Below are 18,259 nucleotides of genomic sequence, written 5' to 3'. Positions count from 1 at the left end.
AAAGAAATGAGTCTTACTTACTCTTTCAAAATTATAAGAAAATACAGTATGCACACATAAAAATGAATATAAAAATATAATTCTTTAAAGGGGAAAATTGGATTTGAAATTTTAATGTTATTTTTTTAAGTTGAGTCTATGCAACCTAAAATTCTCCAAGCAGGAATGGTTTCTGTCAGAGAGAATATTTCCAAGTAGTATTCCAGACATGTTGAGATTATGCAGAGTTCTTTCTTACTCAATAAAGAACCTGTACCACGTTTGAAAGAATACTTCTAAATGTTCTCTTTGTATAAATTTTATTTTTTGGAAAAATATTAAAGCAGTATATTTTGACATAGCTGTACTTACCTACATAACATTCTTTAATAAAATGACTGAATATTGGAACAAATGGAATCTTATGCTAGATTTATACAATAGGCAATGTAACTAGAGGCTCACTGGTGCTTAAACATGGGACAAATAAGAAACAGGGTTAGGAAGAAATACAGAATTAGAGACGGGTAAATAGTTTTAAAAGAAATAACAGCAAATGAATGGATTTGTTTTTAGTGAACTTTATGGTAAACACTTTCGTTAAATAGAAAGAACAGTCTTAACTTACAGAAGTCCCAAAACTGATCTTGTTTTAAAAGAATGCATGAAGTGCTCCAGCAGGAGCAGAAGTGGAGAAAAACTGATGATTTTTCAGGAGATCATTTGCAAGAAATTGTGTTGGAAGACAGATGCGTGATAAGCAATGCTTTGTGAATTGTTTATAACACAATTTCTATAATGAATTAAACAGAGCGAAAACATTCTGTAATTCTTACCAGTTAAAGAAAAGGCCAGTTATTCTTCATAAGAACTATTTTGTATTGTAGTAGGAAAAGGGAGACAGAATCTTTAAAGCTTGCATTTCTACCACTGAGAAGCAATCACCCTTCGGAAGTCAGCATATGCACGTGTACACACACACACCAAAGACACACTAACTCTCACACCACCCATCACAACTAAAGGAAGTTGTTTAGAGTTTATAGGAGGAAGTGAGTTATTAATAATTCATGTGTGTATATGTGTATATACTTCAAGTATTTATATATATATATATACACACACACGTTCAAAGGTGTAATTTTCTACAATTCATATTTATAGCATACTATCAATTTAACCTCAGTTTATTAATTTTATGCAAACAACGCACAACTTACACTGCTAGTCAGTAAGCTTTTTTCCTTCCCTCCACTAATAAGCAAAGATCTTTTATCGATAAATACAGTGACCTTTAAGAAATCCAGTGTTACACATCAGTAAGAATCCTACGACCCAGTGTACATTCGTATCAGTGATGGCTCACTGAATACGGTTTCAAGATATATTCTTATACAAAGAGACATTCAGTGCTTGGAGTATTACAGTGCTACTGCTTTCAAGAGTCAACTTAGATCAATTTGACATGGAATGTATTTTTCAAAAATGTAATCAGTCATCAGGGAAATGGCTACTTATACTGTTTTGTGCTTGACTTTATGCACATCAGAGAAAGTGAAAATAGTCAAATGTATTCACTAAATGATTATCGGCCTCACTTAGATCAATAGCAACCCTGGGCATTTCCACTTGGGGTCCAAGAATATTCTGTCTGCAGGGTAATCACTCCCGCTGTCCTTCTGCATCTGTGGACTCAGGAAATAACAGTGTGGAGGCAGATAAGGAGTGAGGGGAAGAAATTCTTCTATGTAAGTAGTCCTTGGAAATGACCTCATGAGAAGGCAGACTTTCTAGGAACTCCCTTGGCCATATTCCAGAGGGGTCCTAGAGCTGGAGAAGGTGTCCTGTGCTGAGGATGGATACAGACCCATCCTGTGCAAAGGCTGTTCTTTAGAAGCAGGCATGTCTGAGAAAGCAGCGGTAGTGGCTGAGCTCTGGAGTCACCCGAGTACTGTATGACTTGCAGTCATCGCCTGAAATGTCACAGATCCATTCCACGTTGTTGACTTGTATGGTTTAAATTACTTCTTTCAGTGAGAGAAACATTTGATGTGCAAGACATATCAAATCTCCAAAGGGTAAATTTTCCCTTACCACAGTAATTACCATAGATATATTTAACGTAGAGTAAGAGACTGGAGAATGTGACACTTAATCTTATGTGTCAACTTGGCTGGGTCCCAGTGCCCAGATAATCAAACATTATTCTGGATGCCTCTGGTAAAGGTGTTTCTTGGATAAAGGCTAACATTTAGATCAGTAGAGTTGGAATAAAGCAGGTTACTTTTTCTTTTTTTCCTTCTATTTTTTTTTTATTGGAGTATAATTGCTTTACAATGTTGTGTTAGTTTCTGCTATATAACAATGTAAATCAGCTATAAATTTACATATATATCCCTTCCCACCATTCCCCATCTAGGTCTTCACAGAGCACCAACCTGAGCTCCCTGTACTATATGCAGCAGCTTCCCACTAGCTATCTACTTCACATGTGGTAATATATATATGTCAATGCTACTCTCTCAATTCATCTCACCCTCTCAAAGCAGATTACTTTCTATAATGTGGGTGGGCCTTATACAATCAGTTGAAGATCTTAATGGAAAAGAGACTAACCTGTCCCTGAGCAAGAAGGATTTCCAGCAGCAGACAGCCTTTGGCTCAAACTGCAACTCTTCCCTGGTCTCCACTCTGCTACCTAGCCTGTAGATTTTGACTTATTAAGCCTCCACAGTCACATGATCCAATTCCTTAAAATCTCTGTGTGTATGTATATGTATGAGTGAGTGATAGTCACTCAGTCATGTCTGACTCTTTGCAACGTCATGGACTGTAGCCTACCTGTCCTCTGTCCATGGGATTCTCTGCAGGCAAGAATACTGGAGTGGGTTGCCATTCCCTTCTCCAGGGGATCGTCCCAACCCAGGGATCAAACCTAGGTCTCCTGCGTTGCAGGCAGATTCTTTACTGACTGAGCCACCAGGGCCACCTCTACTAATGACATTTTGGTTCCAGCTACAGTCACTTCTTATCTGGATGACACACAACTGCCCACCTCTGCCCTGGCTCTCTTACAGCCCATTCTCAGCAAATCAGCTAGAGTGACCCTGAAGCTCACAGCTAGGCACGTCACTCTGCTCCAAACCCGTCTGACTTCCCATCCCACACAATAAGAGCCAAAGGGGTCAGCTCAGTGCCCCTCACACCAGCATCCTGTTATCTCACCAGCCTCAAAGCCTGCCGCTCTTTCCTTTTTTCACTCTGCTCAGGTCACACCGGTCTCCCTGCTCCACAGATGCCCCGGGGCCTATCTCAGGGCCTTTGCACGTGACTGCCCCACTATTCCTTTTCCACAAGGCCCCCTGAGGGGTTTTCTCCACCATGGCCTCAGGGAGGCCTTCAGTGACCACCCTGGGGAAAACCGAAGCTGTGTGTCCTTACCTCTCCCAGTGGCCGTTCCAGCTTCACTTTTCTTCATGGCATGTCTCACCACTGAATGTATTATGTAATTTATTTAGTGCAATTTATTTAGTTATGTCTTCACCCCACTCCCTTACTCTATGAAAGGGGGTCTGCTTTTGATCTCTGTTGAAATGCTGAGGGTCCAGAACATAACAGGTGCTCAATAAATATCAGGAAACCAATCGAGAAATACCATTACAAGAAAGTTATATTCTGCAAATACCGTAAGAATCTGCTAACCAGAGCTAAAGTGGGATCTTTTGAAGGAGGATGTGACACCAAGGAGGAAGAGGGGAAAAGGTTCCTGCTTTTGCCTACAAGAACTTACAATGCCATTTCACTTTTCAAACAATTTACTAAATAGAGCTATATGAAACTGCTGACATTCTGATGACTTTTGACCTACGAAAAAAAAACCACAGCAATTTCACATGCTTCGACCTAATGTACATATTACTTTGCAAAAGATATAAATTAAAAATTTTGGTGTGGGGAATACAAAACTCTGAAAACAGAGGAAAGAATTCATAGATTTGACTATGTAAAAATTAAAATGTATATATGATGTTAAATTTGACATTAAAAAAAAAAAAGGTAAAATGCACCAAAGGACCAGAAGAAAATGCACACAGCAGAGAGAGGGATAATGTGCATGATACAGAGAGGGCTCATAACATTAACAGGAGACTGATAAAGAACCCAATAGGAAAAAAATAAATAGGTAGAGACATGATTATTCAACGGGAGAAAAGAAGAAAAGCGAATAAAACATCACACTATCACATTACGTCACTAAATTTAAAGTCAAAGTGAAAACTGTTAGTCACTCAGTCATGTCCAACTCTTTGTGACCCCATGGACTGTAGCCCACTAGGCTCCTCTGTCCATGGGATTCTCCAGGCAAGAATACTGGAGTGGGTAGCCATTCCCTTGGCCAGGGGATCTTCCTGACCCAGGGATAGAACCTGGGTCTCCTACACAGGCAGATTCTTTATATTTAAAGGTGTTTATCAAATAATATTTATACCAAAAAATAGCTTTGCCATAAATGTTAGCATGCTGCTTATGAGACTGCTTTTAAAAATGTATAAAAATCTGTAGCATTTTGAGGGTTTGGTTCTTGGTGGGAGCCAAAATAGCATTTCACAAGGCAGTCCATTTGCTTAGTCTATTTATAACAAAGTAACTCTTTAATAGTACTAAAACTAACCAGAGAAGTACCATCAAACTTGTGTATCCAGCAGAAAGACACAATTTCCACTCAGTAGTCATTCATTGAAGGGCTTCCTTAAAAGAAAAAAACTTTTATCAGAAACACTATTAATTTCTGTATCCTACTATGTCATAGGAACATAAAGTTGTCTTACTGTACGCTTCTCTTCTCAGATACCTGACCCCGCCTGTAGCTACATGAACCTCTAGGTGCCTCAAATCTGTGGCTCTCTTGCTATTATATCAGAACAAGCATTTAGACCAGAAAGAAGAAAGATGTCATGACAAACATCTACAAAAACATGTCGACCTTGCTCTCCTGTTGGCTTGTCAGGTATGGAAAGGAAAACTCGTCTCCACGACCAGGAGTTGAACGGAGTTGAGAGTTAGGCTCTGTAATCAGGGCTTGCAAAATCCAAAAGCCAACAGAAGCCAGACGGGCAGAAAAATCTTAAATTGCATTCTGTCAACACTGACACGATTTGTACAGTATTCACTCCTCGAAGAACTAGGTGGTCCCATTTTCCCTTAACTGCTCTTTGGTTACTTTTATTTCCCCACGTTTGAGAACTGGGACATAAAGAAAGACTTCACTGTTATATAGCACAAGCATCAACACGACTGTTAGAAGAGTGTCGCGGGATCCCGTCTCCGGGCTGGCTCGGCCACAGCACGGCGAGGCTGTGCTGAACTGGAGAGCTTGTGTTCATTTAAGGGGCCACTTGTAACTCAGCCTCTGCTAATTCTTAACACTGGAAAATGAAGGCCTAGTTTGGTCAAATCTGTTTTGTCAAAGGAGCCAGGAAACATGAAATTTCTCATGTTTGTGGGTCTAACAAAAATGGATCTTTTGCCTAAACACAGCCTGACGACTGTCTGTGAACCCCTTGATACAAGTTATTAAATGACTCATGATATTCCCCTTTTACCTGGATTGTGCCCTATTTTTATCCATAATTGGGGGGGGGGGTGCAAAGTGGGTCTTCCCAGGTGGTGCTAGTGGTAAAGAACCCGCCTGCCAATGCAGGAGACATGAGAGACATGGGTTCAGTCCCTGGGTTGAGAAGATCCCCTGGAGAAGGGCATGGCACCCACTCCAGTATTCTTGCCTGGAGAATCCCATGGACAGAGGAGCCTGGCAGGCTACAGTCCATAGGGTCACAAAGAGTCGGACACAATTGAAGCAACTGAAACAACCACAGAGTGGTCTCTTGGAAGGACTAAGTCCTCTGCACTTTCTGAAGAATGTTTTCCTGGGACCTGTGGTATCTGCAGGCTTCACTTGATTCAAGTGATAAAGATCCTGTGGTCTTAATTCCATCCAATCTCATCTGCTTTGGGATTTTGATCAAGGAACTACTTTCTATCTCAGAACTTAATCCTTTACCATCAATCCTTTATCTCTGCCTATAGATATGAACCAGTTATCCTCTCCCACTAAACTACTCCTATACTCAACTACACAAACCACCTTGACCTCAGCTGACCTCTCCCTTCACTGTCCACCCTCACTTGCAGGCTGTGGCTTCCAGGAAAGTCATTTCTCAGGCGGCAGCAGTGATTCCGAGTTGCCAGATGCAATGGCATTTTATCAGGACTCATGCCCTTTGAGCTCTTGAAAGCAGCCCATTGTGCTAATCACCTTTGCTTTTGAGTTTCAAGTCATATCTACTAAATATTAACTTTATAAAACCCTACATTCTATCAGAGACATGTAGAATAAAACCTGTATTTCATTCTTTATACAAAGAATTACGTGAGTCCAAAAACCAGGTAAATGCTAATAAAATGTGTAAGTTCCTTGGCCTGCCGCTGAAGATCTCATGTCATCAAGCAGGATGGTCAATTTCCAGTGCTGCCATCTACCTGTCGCCCTGTGCTCTGCAACAGCCACCTCTGTCCATACTGCTACTCCTGCCCTCATCCCCTGGCACTAACTGTGATCCCGCCTAAACAACGGAGCCTGTTCCAGCATCCCCTCTCATGGGACTGACTCCCTCTTTGCCCCAGCCTCAGACGATCATCACATCCTCTGAATTACCGTATTTTATGTGAAGTGAAAGTGTTAGTCACTCAGTCGCGTTCGACTCTTTGTGACCCCATAGACTTGTAGCCCACTAGGCTCCTCTGTCCACAAGATTCTCCAGGCAAGAATACTGGAAAGGTTTGTCAGTCCCTTCTCCAGGGGCTCTTCCCCACCCAGGGATGAAACCCAGGCCACCTGCAGGGCAGGCATATTCTTTACCGTCTGAGCCACCAGGGAAGCCGACATTCATCCAATAATGCTTCATGCCATAGTTCTTCAGTTCAGTTCAGTCAGTTCAGTCGCTCAGTCACGTCTGACTTTCTGTGACCCCATGGACTGCAGCACATCAGGCCTCCCTGTCCATGACCAACTCCTGTAGCTTACTCAAACTCATGTCCATTGAGTCAGTGATGCCATCCAACCATCTCATTTACTGAGCATGGCCCTGCCCATCAGAACAAGACCCAGTTTTCCCCTCAGTCAGTCTCTCCCATCAGGAAGCTTCCATAAGCTTCTTGTCCTTATCCATCAGAGGGTAGAGAGAATGAAAACCACAATCACAGAAAATTAATCAAACTGATCACATGGACCACACCCTTGTCTAAGGCAATGAAACTATGAGCCATGCCGTGTAGGGCCACCCAAGATGGACAGGTCATGGTGGAGAGTTCTGACAAAATGTGGTCCACTGGAGAAGGCAATAGCAAACCACTTCAGTATTCTTGCCTTGAGAACCCCATGCACAGTATGCCCCAGTTCTTCACTGAATAGATATACACAGACCAAGGATAGGTGTTCCTCTTTCTAGTTTGGAGACAGGCAGAAGTTTGCAGTGACGGCTTCTCCCTGTCCCCCAACTTCCAGGGCAGTCCACCCCTCAACCCCCGACAGACTCTGGCATGGCCACAAGACTTGTTCTGGCCAATGGGCCATCAGCGGATGTGATATAAGCAGAGGTTTCATCACACTTACATACCAGCGATGGTTCTCTGTGTGGCTCTGCAGAGCCCTGAGACCTCTACATGGGTAGCTTACTGGAGGGTGAAAAACTATGTGGGATAGAAACAAGTTTGCCCAACTGAGCACCCCTGCCCCCAGACCAGGCAGACCCCAGCCAAACAACCAGCCTGCAGCCATCCGTCAGGCTGACGCAGACCAGAGCTGCCCAGCTGACCACAGAATCAGGAGACTAATCAATGCCTCTGGTTTGCAGCCATTAAGGCTTCTAAGATTGTAAGAGAGGATCAATTAATATACAGAGTATCTGGCACATTGTATTGTTCTGAATTGAGTGAAGAATTGAGGAAAAAATTAACCTCTCTCTGATCATTCAATTCTCTCTCTGTAAATTATAGTTTTCCCAGCATATAAATTAAAATACCCTATGTTCTGCAATTTTTTTTTTCTTTGTTTTGTAGAATGAAAAGCTAGAGGGCAGCATACTGTAAAAGACACAGTAGGTATTATACCTACATAGCTGTGGATTTGAAACCAGGATGCAACATTTATTGTCTTTGGTAAATCCTGTAAGATTTCTGTGTCTCAGTTTCTTTTTTTTGAAGTGGAAAAAATACCACCAATTTCGCCATATAAGAGACAAGATTTTTTTTTTAATTTAAAAAGGGAGGTAAGATAGATATTAAATAACAAATACAGGATCTGGCACTGTTCTTCAATAACCAAGAGATATTATCATCATGTACATAAATATTGCCAAATATTAATCTGAAAATAAGGAGGTTGAAAGATTTCTCTCTCAAACTGACTTTCCATACCACTATCCCTCACTACTGCAAGTGAAGAATTTGTCAGTGTTCCGACACACAGCAGAGTGAGGAAAGGTCTGAATTGAGATGAAGATAACTCTGAAGGCTTTAACAATCTCTGGATATCCTGACTTTTGTTTATATCATCCCTTGGCATCTCCAAAGTGGAAAATTTTCCATCCAGAACAGAGGAGCAAGTTAATTATAAACTTTAATTGTACAGGGAGCTGATCAGTGGGTATTTTGAGTGGGGTTATGGGAATAATAAGTCATTAGAAAATGGAACCAAAGTTATTTAGCAAGATGCAAGTTATTTAGAAGTTCTGAATAATTTACAGCTAGCTAGATAATTTAGAGAAATCCAGAGACAACTAATTCAGTAAACTTACTTAGCACAAATAGATGCTTTGTCATCCTCTATCAAAAAATTATCATGGTTTTCAAAAATAGAGCATCTGGGAAGCTTCCTGAATAATAAACCAAAGCACATTTTGAATTCCTTTGTGTCCAACCAATTGAGCCAGTTTAAAATAAAGGTTCATGCTACCCCCAACTGATAGCAGAGCATGCTAATGTAAATATGCTAATTTAAGACAAAACAGCGTAATGGCTTTGAAGAAAGCAACAGAAAGAAAGAACTCCTCTTCCATGACTAATTGCTCACCTAGATAGGTTCCACTGCTGATACCACCATATTCAGCATCTTCTGGATGGAGTGTAAGAGCAGACAGAACGAAAGCCGAGAAACAAAGCAGAACAGTTAGAAGCCCAGCCACAGATGCAAAAAAATAAATCACTTCAAACAGTCACAAAGCACAGCAAAGAACAGCCCTCACAATGCTACTCTTAAACATAAAACATTTTGTTTTATATTTAAGTTTACAGTAACATTTTGAAACAGCATGCAATTCTTTTTTCACGCTTCTTTGGAAGTGCCTTAACTGCAGTTCCAAGAACATTTTAACAGACTTGTCTGATACATTTATATTTTGTCAATCAAGAAAATTATACCACTTGATCCCTAAAGTAAATTTATTTTTGTAAGTCAGGCTCCTCGAGACTATGTAAAATATAACACTTATTTTGGCTCACTGGAGTAGACAGAAAGGTTAAAATGAAGACATAGCCCTTCTTTTGATTAAAAAAAAATGAACGATGAAAACATTTTAAAATAAACAATATGCTATTAATTATTGCCAAGAATTAAACAAATACTGGGTTTTGCAAATCTTAAGTTTTTAAGTAGTGGGGTCCTAATTATTTTAGGCTTCTCATCTTTACACAAATATACTTCTAAAACTAATAACACAGACTGCAGAAATCAAATAGTTAAGAAGACGCTCCCCACATCCTTAGGTAATAAGTCTGTCAGTAGATATGAATAGCACTGTTTTCTTCATTTATCTTTATTTGAGACTATTACAGATAAAAGTAACGTACTACATTACAATACTGTGTATACTGCTGCTTTATGAAGCAAAAAAACAAGGGTACATTTCTTTCTAAAACAAAGTCCAATCATAACTGCGGGTACTATAATGTCAAGATGAAAGTTAGGATGTACAATGATCTTTTAAATATAAACTGCTTACTATGGTCAATTTAATCCTCTACATATGTGCACTAAACAAAATTACTAGACTATGCAGGGAAACTTGTATACATGTACCTTTAATTTCCTCTGAGAAGCACAAAAAAAGAAAAGGAGGAAATGATTAAATGTGCAGAAAATACAATTAAAGTAGGAAGATACTGCACCCAAGGGACCAAAAAAAAAAAAAATCCACCTACCACTCTCAACTGTCTCCTCATCTTAGAAAAGCCAAAGGGAAAAAACAAATGTATTTTAAATATTTCAAAATAATTAGTCAATGAATAAAATAGAATAGAATAGAATCTGAAAAACTACATTTTAGACTATACTATAGGTATGGTCTAAAAATAATGTGTACACTTAAGCAGTGAAAACACAAAAGTCTTCATATAGTTTATTAAATACCCAAAAGGGAAAATAACCAGAAAAAACCATCAGCATTTCTTAAAAATACCTTCTATAAGGGGATTATATTAATTTTTATGGCACAGTTCTATTTCTAAACTATTTAGAACTAAGGATATTTCATGATGAAAACAGTAAAAAAAAAGTAAACATTTTCAAAGCAACAAATTTTGCCCTTAAAGTGTCTATATACCCTGTAATTGTAACAATATCCTGACAACTGTCGTCAACTTATTATACATACAAAATGAGTCAGACAGAACCCTTTATTTTTATTCTGTCTATATTACATGATGAAAAGTATTTTAAGAAGTAATCTGAAATAATTCTTAAGTTACTAACAAGAAGGCATTATGAGTTAGGTTTGACCTAGGAGACTCCTCTTCAGTTAATGGAGGAGAGAGAACTGGATATTTAACAGAAGAACATTGTAACCACAAGTCAAGGCAGGAGATGTTTTGCTACCTGACCTTACTGAGTGAACAGGACCAATCAGAATAGCTCTCTGCTGGCTTCTCTCTTCACAGGACAGCACAGAAGCCAAAGAAAACACTTAGGAAGAAAGTGTGCACAACATCTTATTTTTACTTTTCAAATACCCATGGGTCGGTCTTCAAACTGCGTTAACTTTATTGGGACAGTCATTTGCCAAGATGACAAGCTAATTATTACTATTCAGGTTTATAGTATGAGTCACTCAAGTTGTGAGTTTATTTATCCTCATGTCTTAGGAGCTCTGAAATGCCACGTGCATCTCAAACAAATGATTAGAAAACAAACAATGAAGGGATGTGACACAGGATAGCCAAGCCCAACATCTAAGTAGAAATAAAAACAAGTCATGTTAAAGATTGATCAACCTGTGATCTCAGACAATTCTGCTGTAAAGCATAATAGATTGTCAGAGTGTACTTTTGTGATAATACACAATAGGATAGACTGAATATTGCACTCTTGATTAAAGACTCCACATTACATAAATCAGATGATAAAAAGCCATGTCTCTCTCTCTCACACACACACAAATTAAAACACCAAGTCCATCCACATAAAAATAAAATCTGTAACTTAAAATATATGCAGCATATGTATATTTCATATTCTAATAAGAGGTCTTAAATATGCTGCATAAATTCTCAAAAGAACATTTCCTCCTTGCAATTCTAAAGTAGGAAGAGATGGTATTTTTAGCATGACAAAACATACACATAAATATCCAATAGCAAGTATCATGCTTAATAGAACCCAGTAAAAAAGCAAAGAGGAAAAATATCTAAAAGGTGGATCTCAGAAGAGAGCTGGGGTAAGCTGCAGGACTCTTGCTTCAGTTAGGCACTGCTGAATGCACATCAAATGGATAATGTTACATAATTCTCCAACAACCCTATGAAGCTGGAAGTATTATCCCCATTTTACAGATGGGAAATCAGAGGTAGAGAGAGATAAGGCACTCATAAGTGGCACAGCTGGCACATGGACCCATGCAGTCCAGTTCCAGAGTCTGAGTTTTGAATTACCATGCAATCACACCAAAAGTCACTTTTTAATACCTGGAGCTTCAAACTAGGAAACCTAAGTCAAGGGAAAGGTCCCTGGAAATAACAGATTTCTGTCAAGTTTCCCGACTACCTCCCTCCACCCTCCACTACTCCAGCCTCCTGCCCGCCCAGAATCCTCAGCCTCGTAGGTGTTTGCCTGCCAGGGGAGCCAGGGAAGGGCCTTCTCCTCTCCCAGCCGCAGCAAGAGTCCGCTCTACATCACTGAACACCGACATGCAGGATGCAACAATTATAAAAAGCAGAGAGGAGAGACAGACCAAGGTCACAATGAGAGAGAGCAGTGTCCTCAGAGGAAGGAAAAGCACTGCATCCCCGGCAGGATGGACTTGCTGCTAGAGGTTACCAGAGTGGGACCCATCAGATGCTCCTGACAAGTGGAGAAACTGTGTCTGTATTGGTGGGATATTCTCTGGGGCAGAGTTAGGCCCCACTCTAGAACCTTTCTCAGACCACTCACCCCTCACTGTATTCCCCTAAAGGCTGCAGTGATCCATGACCACAGAGCAGACCTCTAACCACTGGTCAACTCTCTTACCTGTATGAACCAGGGTCCCAGGACAAAAGGCAGAAGACAGTACGGTTGAGAATCTCTCACATGGAAAAGCTAAACACATACGCCCTGACAGTCTTATCTTTATGTGTGTGTTGCTAAGTCACTTCAGTTGTGTCCGACTGTGTGTGACCCCATAGACGGCAGCCCACCAGGCTCCCCTGTCTCTGGGATTCTCCAGGCAAGAACACTGGAGTGGGTTGCCATTTCCTTCTCCAATGCAATTATGTGTGTGAGCAGATCACAATCTATTGAGATGAAAACTAAGCAACAACAAGAAAGGTCTTCACTTCAACCATCTCATGACCAGATGTGCAATTTACAATTTAATTCATCTACACCTCTTTCTACACAAACTGATCTTTGATATCTCCCAAAAGGTGTCGGGGCAAAAAAGTATTTCCCATATTTTTAAAACCTCATATGTTTCTCTTACACACGATCCCACCAATATTCAGAAAATGTGTGGCAAAGTATTAGACACACAAATTTAATTTAAGAACATACTCTATTTGTTAATTTTTGAATTAAATGTATGTATGAAAACAGTAAATAAACATTATCTAAGATGCCAGGAAGAAGGGGCTTACTCAGCTTGGAAAGTACTGTTACAACAACCTGTAGAGTAATGATATGTACATATATATCTTGTTTGGCCTTCCAGAACACTGGTACCATGTGAATGAATTCACTGTTTTCCTCAATGTTTAAACTTTATTGCTAGTAGACTGTGATCTTCAGTTCACAAAATATTTGTCTTTGAATGAACCTGGTGACACTCTATTTAAATGGACACCCTTTGACTGCAGTTAAATGTTTTCTTTTTCACCTACATGATAACAATCAAAATTGGTTAAAACAAATTCTAAAATATTTTGTGTCTCTACCTTCTAATTTTTAAAAAGTCAGTAAGTTGTACAATTTTTTTTTATAACTGGAATTCTATTAAAGCTATTTTGTAAAAGGAAATATTTTTATTAATAGTCAATCATCATTATTAGAAATATTCAGGTATTTATACTTCGATAACTAAAAACAGGTAAATAAGCACTGTAAATAAATATACTTGAACATTCTGCAGTAAAATAGACTCCATGAATAAGAGCCTTTTTTGAATCCCACACGGACTCGATTTAAATATAAATTACATCGAATTGAAGTTAAAGTTTATGCTACTAAGAAGCTAATTCCTAACTTATATACTTACGTTTCAATAGAAAGGGAACAAATAATATTTCAAGTAATCAAAGAAATTCATATTTCTTTTTAGAAGTTAGGTGACATCATATGGCATTACATACGCAACTGAACTATAAAAATCAGTTTTGACAGAAGAAACATAGTTCCTTTAAATTATATTGACACAAGTATCGCAAGCTGCCAAGTTGTCTGTCAGGATATCTATCCCTGTGTACCACTTGAAACATAAAATGTGCTCGTACTCAGCCCCAAACACCCTGTGTCCTTCTGCTGCTGCTGCTAAGTTGCTTCAGTCGTGTCCGATTCTGTGCAACCCCACAGATGGCAGCCCACCAGGCTCCGCCGTCCCTGGGAGTCTCCAGGCAAGAACGCTGGAGTGGCTTGCCATTTCCTTCTCCAATGCATGAAAGTGAAAAGTGAAAGTGAAGTCACTCAGTAAGTGTGTCCTTCTGGTAACTATCTAAACCTTCATCACAGCAAAGAACACCTGTCAGCCTTCCAGCTCTGTTCTTCTGTCTGTATTATTAACATTCATTATGTGACAGCCTAGCATTAGATGAAGCAGGGAAGGCAAGCAGACAAAATTGCATATAAACTTCTTTGTTGGAAAGACCTACTGTTGCACAGGGAACTCTGCTCAATGTTATGTGGCAGCCTGGATGGGAGGGGAGTTTGGGAGAGAATGGATACATGTAGTATATGGATGGCTGAATCCCTTTGCTGTCCACCTGAAACTATCACAACATTGTTAATCAGCTACACTCCAATATAAAATAAAAAGTTAAAAAAAATGTCTTTGTTGGATAAGAGGAGGAGGAGGAAGTGGAAGAGGAGGAGATGAGTTGCTACGTCAAACTTCTAAGATTTGGGAATGTTTTAGTTTTAAGAGTTCATGTTTTAGTTTTAAAGAATGTGTGAGAAGCAAATTATTTTGTTTGAGGAGCCCATTTTTCTGGATATGTATTAGATATACGTGGATTCTTAAGGAGAGGAACTAGAATTAAGCATCAAGGTTGAATACCACATACACTCAGAATTTTGCATATAAGGATGGCAGCTGTAAAGCCTGAGGAAGTCTTCTAATTTTATTCAGAATAAAATTGATTTACTTTATTCTGGGTCTAATGGAGCCAGGAACTAGAGTTCTAGCACAAACACAAAGGCAGAGATAACACAGCCCTGGGATGCTCCAACCCTTCTTGACTTCTACACTCACACTAACTGAACCCCTATAGGACCAGGGCCATTACCCACAAACTTTTCCTCCATGCAGACTTCAGTTATAAAGTTTACTCTTTATTTAAAATAAAGAGTAAAACACTAGTAATGCAAAAGCAATCACTTTGTGAAAAAGTTAACTGGCTAATTTGACATTTTTAGATTAGTCATTTTTCTAAATTCCATGCCTTAACCATTATCTTCCTAGGTTTTAAGTGCCCTTGTGAAATTTTGTGAAGAAAATTTTTATAAACATGAGTTTTTTCCATAAATTTATAAATACCAAGGTGGATTATTCTTCTTTTAGAAATTTTATATTAAATCAGAAACTTTAAAACCTATTATATGTTATTCAATGTAATTAAATAGAATGATTATAAAATATATAGAGATTTTTTTCAATAAAATGAAATATAAAAATAAAAGACTTTATATTAGCTTTCTGCTTTTCTTCATAGTATTATTCTACAATTCAGCAAAGGGCATGAAAACATGAATGTCCTACTCCAACAATCTAAGTACCAAAAGTTGAAGTCCAGGAAGTGTTGAGTCAGACGGCTTTTATGAGATTCTGTTACATTAAAAAAAAAATCATTTTCAAATACACAGGCTACAAAACAAAGTGCTTTAAATGCTTTTAAAAATGTTCAGATCCAGTGCAATGATTTTTGCATAACTTTTGAGTTCAGGGGTTTATGAGACAACATTCAAAGAAATTTCAAATGGAATTTCAATTCTTTGAGAATAAAGACATTGGCTTTCTATTTAATTTTCACAGAAATATAAAGCTTCTCTGAACAAGGCTGTATTTACTATATGCTAGTGATTTATTCCAGCTAATATTGACCAGATTTATTTTTATTTAAAAATAAGGAACACCTAAATATGAGAACAATGCATCTCTCAGTGAATCAAAATCTAGGTTATGAAAAAGAGACAGAAGAAGAAAAGGAAAAAAAGGTGAAAGGACCTCCACATTCCATAACGACAAGTCCTCGGCTCAGATACCAGAGTTTTAACATATAAAAGAAATTATGTACATTCAAAGACAAAAAATCTCCATTATAATTAGTGCTTCTACACACACACCCACACACAAACACACACACCCTCTTACATTCACAAACATTTACACTGAAACCAGTGGGGAGAGCTATTAAAAAGACAACCTCTCTACTTTGTACAGTTCTTTAAAAAAAAAAAATACATCTATCAAAAATTTTACCTAAGTGAACATTCATCATTATAACCAATTGTACATTTCTACATTGTCTAAAACCCAAGCCAATTTGAGTATGCATTCAGATTTGAGTCGAATCACATCTACTTCATTTTCAGGTTACACATATTTTGTCCCACATATATAAGAAGTGTGCAGGCCCTCACTTCAAAAGTCCCTCAGAGAGCAAGTCGGGCAGGGGCCTCCGGATGTGCTCCCAGTGAAAATTCATCACACTGGACCGCACAACACTGGTGAAGCTTGAAGCTCTCAGTGTCACAGTCCATTTGGCTGTCTACGATAAGGGTTTCTTCCTTCTGCCCAGACTGAACAGAGCAGGAACAAGCAGGCTTTTGCATCAGTGCTCTGCTTGAAGCCTGCTGGTGAGATTTATACTCGACTGCAGTTTGGCTCCCTTCTAACGTGATTCCTGGGCTCTATGCTCCTACTAACTGACAGAAATAACAGGAGATGTGAAAAGCACAGCGATACCAAAAACAGATGTTGGTGTATAATTCCAGGACCGTTTATTTGCTCACTTCACCTTTTAATGTACAATTTCTATGCTGAAAACAAAGAGCTTTTTAAAGACTCTTAAAATACCTAGAACCATGAAACAAAGAAGATAAAACGCGACATTTAAAGATAAGCTGGGGACTTATAAGAGGTGGGAGATGGGAAGTCAAGAGACGCTGAGAGAAGGGTAGGTTGAAAGAAAAAGCACACTATCTCTTCCAGCAATCCTACATCCTTGTTTTTCTTACTCTTATTTTCTTTTAATCTAGTCTGGTAATAACTCTGAACAGAGAGGGTGAAGGTCAGAGCTTCGTGTTGACTATGATGTCAAAACAAACAAGGAACAAAACAGAACAAGAACAACTGTTTTAGGCACAAGTCCTTTTGTGCCCAAGAAAATGATGGATTTTTTTCCCCCTCTAATCTTTACCAAGAATTATCTAAACCAAACCTCTTAGCTTTACAGAGATAAGAGATGCATTTTAGGTTACAATATAAAATACCTAAATTCAGAAAACAAAAAGAGTAGCAATCTTTTTTTTTTTCCTTAAAGAGTAAGTCATGGGTTTATTATAAACAACCCCAAAGACCCCTTTCTTCAAAAGATTCACTTTGCCATTCCCATTATGAATTTCTTACTTGTTGGTTCTTATGAAAAGATGATCCAAAAGTTACCACATGTAATAGGGCCTCTTATTCTACCACAAACACCTGCTATAATAGTCAAAAATAAACAGCAAGGTTTAGGTTTTCTGCATTCTTATTAACAAACTTACATGATTTCCTACTGGAAACTTTCAGGGGCTGGACTAATATTTCTGGTCGTCTCAGAGCCAGTCTCCTGAGGAAAAGAAGGTCAATATGCCTATCAATTTTCAGGACAGATCCAAGACTAATATAATACCAAAATACTAAAAGTCTTAAGAAAAAATGGAAAGTTGGAGGAAAAAATGAATACAATGCAATCTACTCAAATTAAGAAATAAATCCTCTAACTTCCAAATTTTTATAAATTCTCCTGACTCTGAAATCACTTTTTTTTTTCTTCTAGCTTTCACATCAATGCAGTTTCAGATATTAATGTGCTATTTTCCATTTGCTTCGTAACAAAAAGTGAATATGACCTGAGACTGTCATGTTATTTTTGGTCATTATTCATACTTCATTAGACAAAACAGAAATCCAAACCTGAGGGATAGAGGCTTCGAAGGCAAGGTTTCAGGGCTTATTTTATCACAACTATGCTGAAATGGTATTTTGCAGGGAACAAAAGGTCAGCTGCAGACAGGCCATGATTCTGCGCCAGGAACTCACCTTTCCTGGAAATGCTTAGAGGGAATCAGTCCTGCTCTGGGGTTGGCATCTCCTTCATGCTTTGCTTGCCACCACGTTGCATCATCTTGGCTCATAATCTGAAGAATATCTCCCTTTTTGAAAGAAAGCCCGGCTTCCTTACATGGAATTGCTTTATCCTCATTAGGGTCATAGTCAAAGAGGGCTTTGATAAACATCTAGAAGAGAGTTCCATTTACGACGAATAAATATAAAGAGTA

General features: G+C 38.6%; 1 protein-coding gene across 4 annotated transcripts in view; it reads right to left on the bottom strand.

Moving 5' to 3' along the window:
- The window catches only part of MPP7 (MAGUK p55 scaffold protein 7), a 222,762-nt gene that overhangs the window by 41,624 nt on the left and 162,879 nt on the right, over positions 1-18,259 (bottom strand). For 3 of the 4 annotated variants that reach the window (XM_055544022.1, XM_055544021.1, XM_055544024.1), the window contains exons 10-12: positions 18,021-18,217; positions 17,483-17,547; positions 9,110-9,148 (exon numbers count right to left, since the gene is read on the bottom strand). In XM_055544022.1, the coding sequence (XP_055399997.1) occupies positions 9,110-9,148; positions 17,483-17,547; positions 18,021-18,217 (301 nt within the window). The remainder of the gene's footprint in view (positions 1-9,109; positions 9,149-17,482; positions 17,548-18,020; positions 18,218-18,259) is intronic. The other variant, XM_055544023.1, reaches the window with a different exon arrangement.

Source organism: Bubalus kerabau, chromosome 13, assembly GCF_029407905.1.
Source record: "Bubalus kerabau isolate K-KA32 ecotype Philippines breed swamp buffalo chromosome 13, PCC_UOA_SB_1v2, whole genome shotgun sequence".
Lineage (NCBI taxonomy): Eukaryota > Metazoa > Chordata > Mammalia > Artiodactyla > Bovidae > Bubalus > Bubalus kerabau.
The sequence above is the reverse complement of the archived record's forward strand: the minus strand, read 5'-3'. Positions and strand labels throughout refer to the sequence as shown.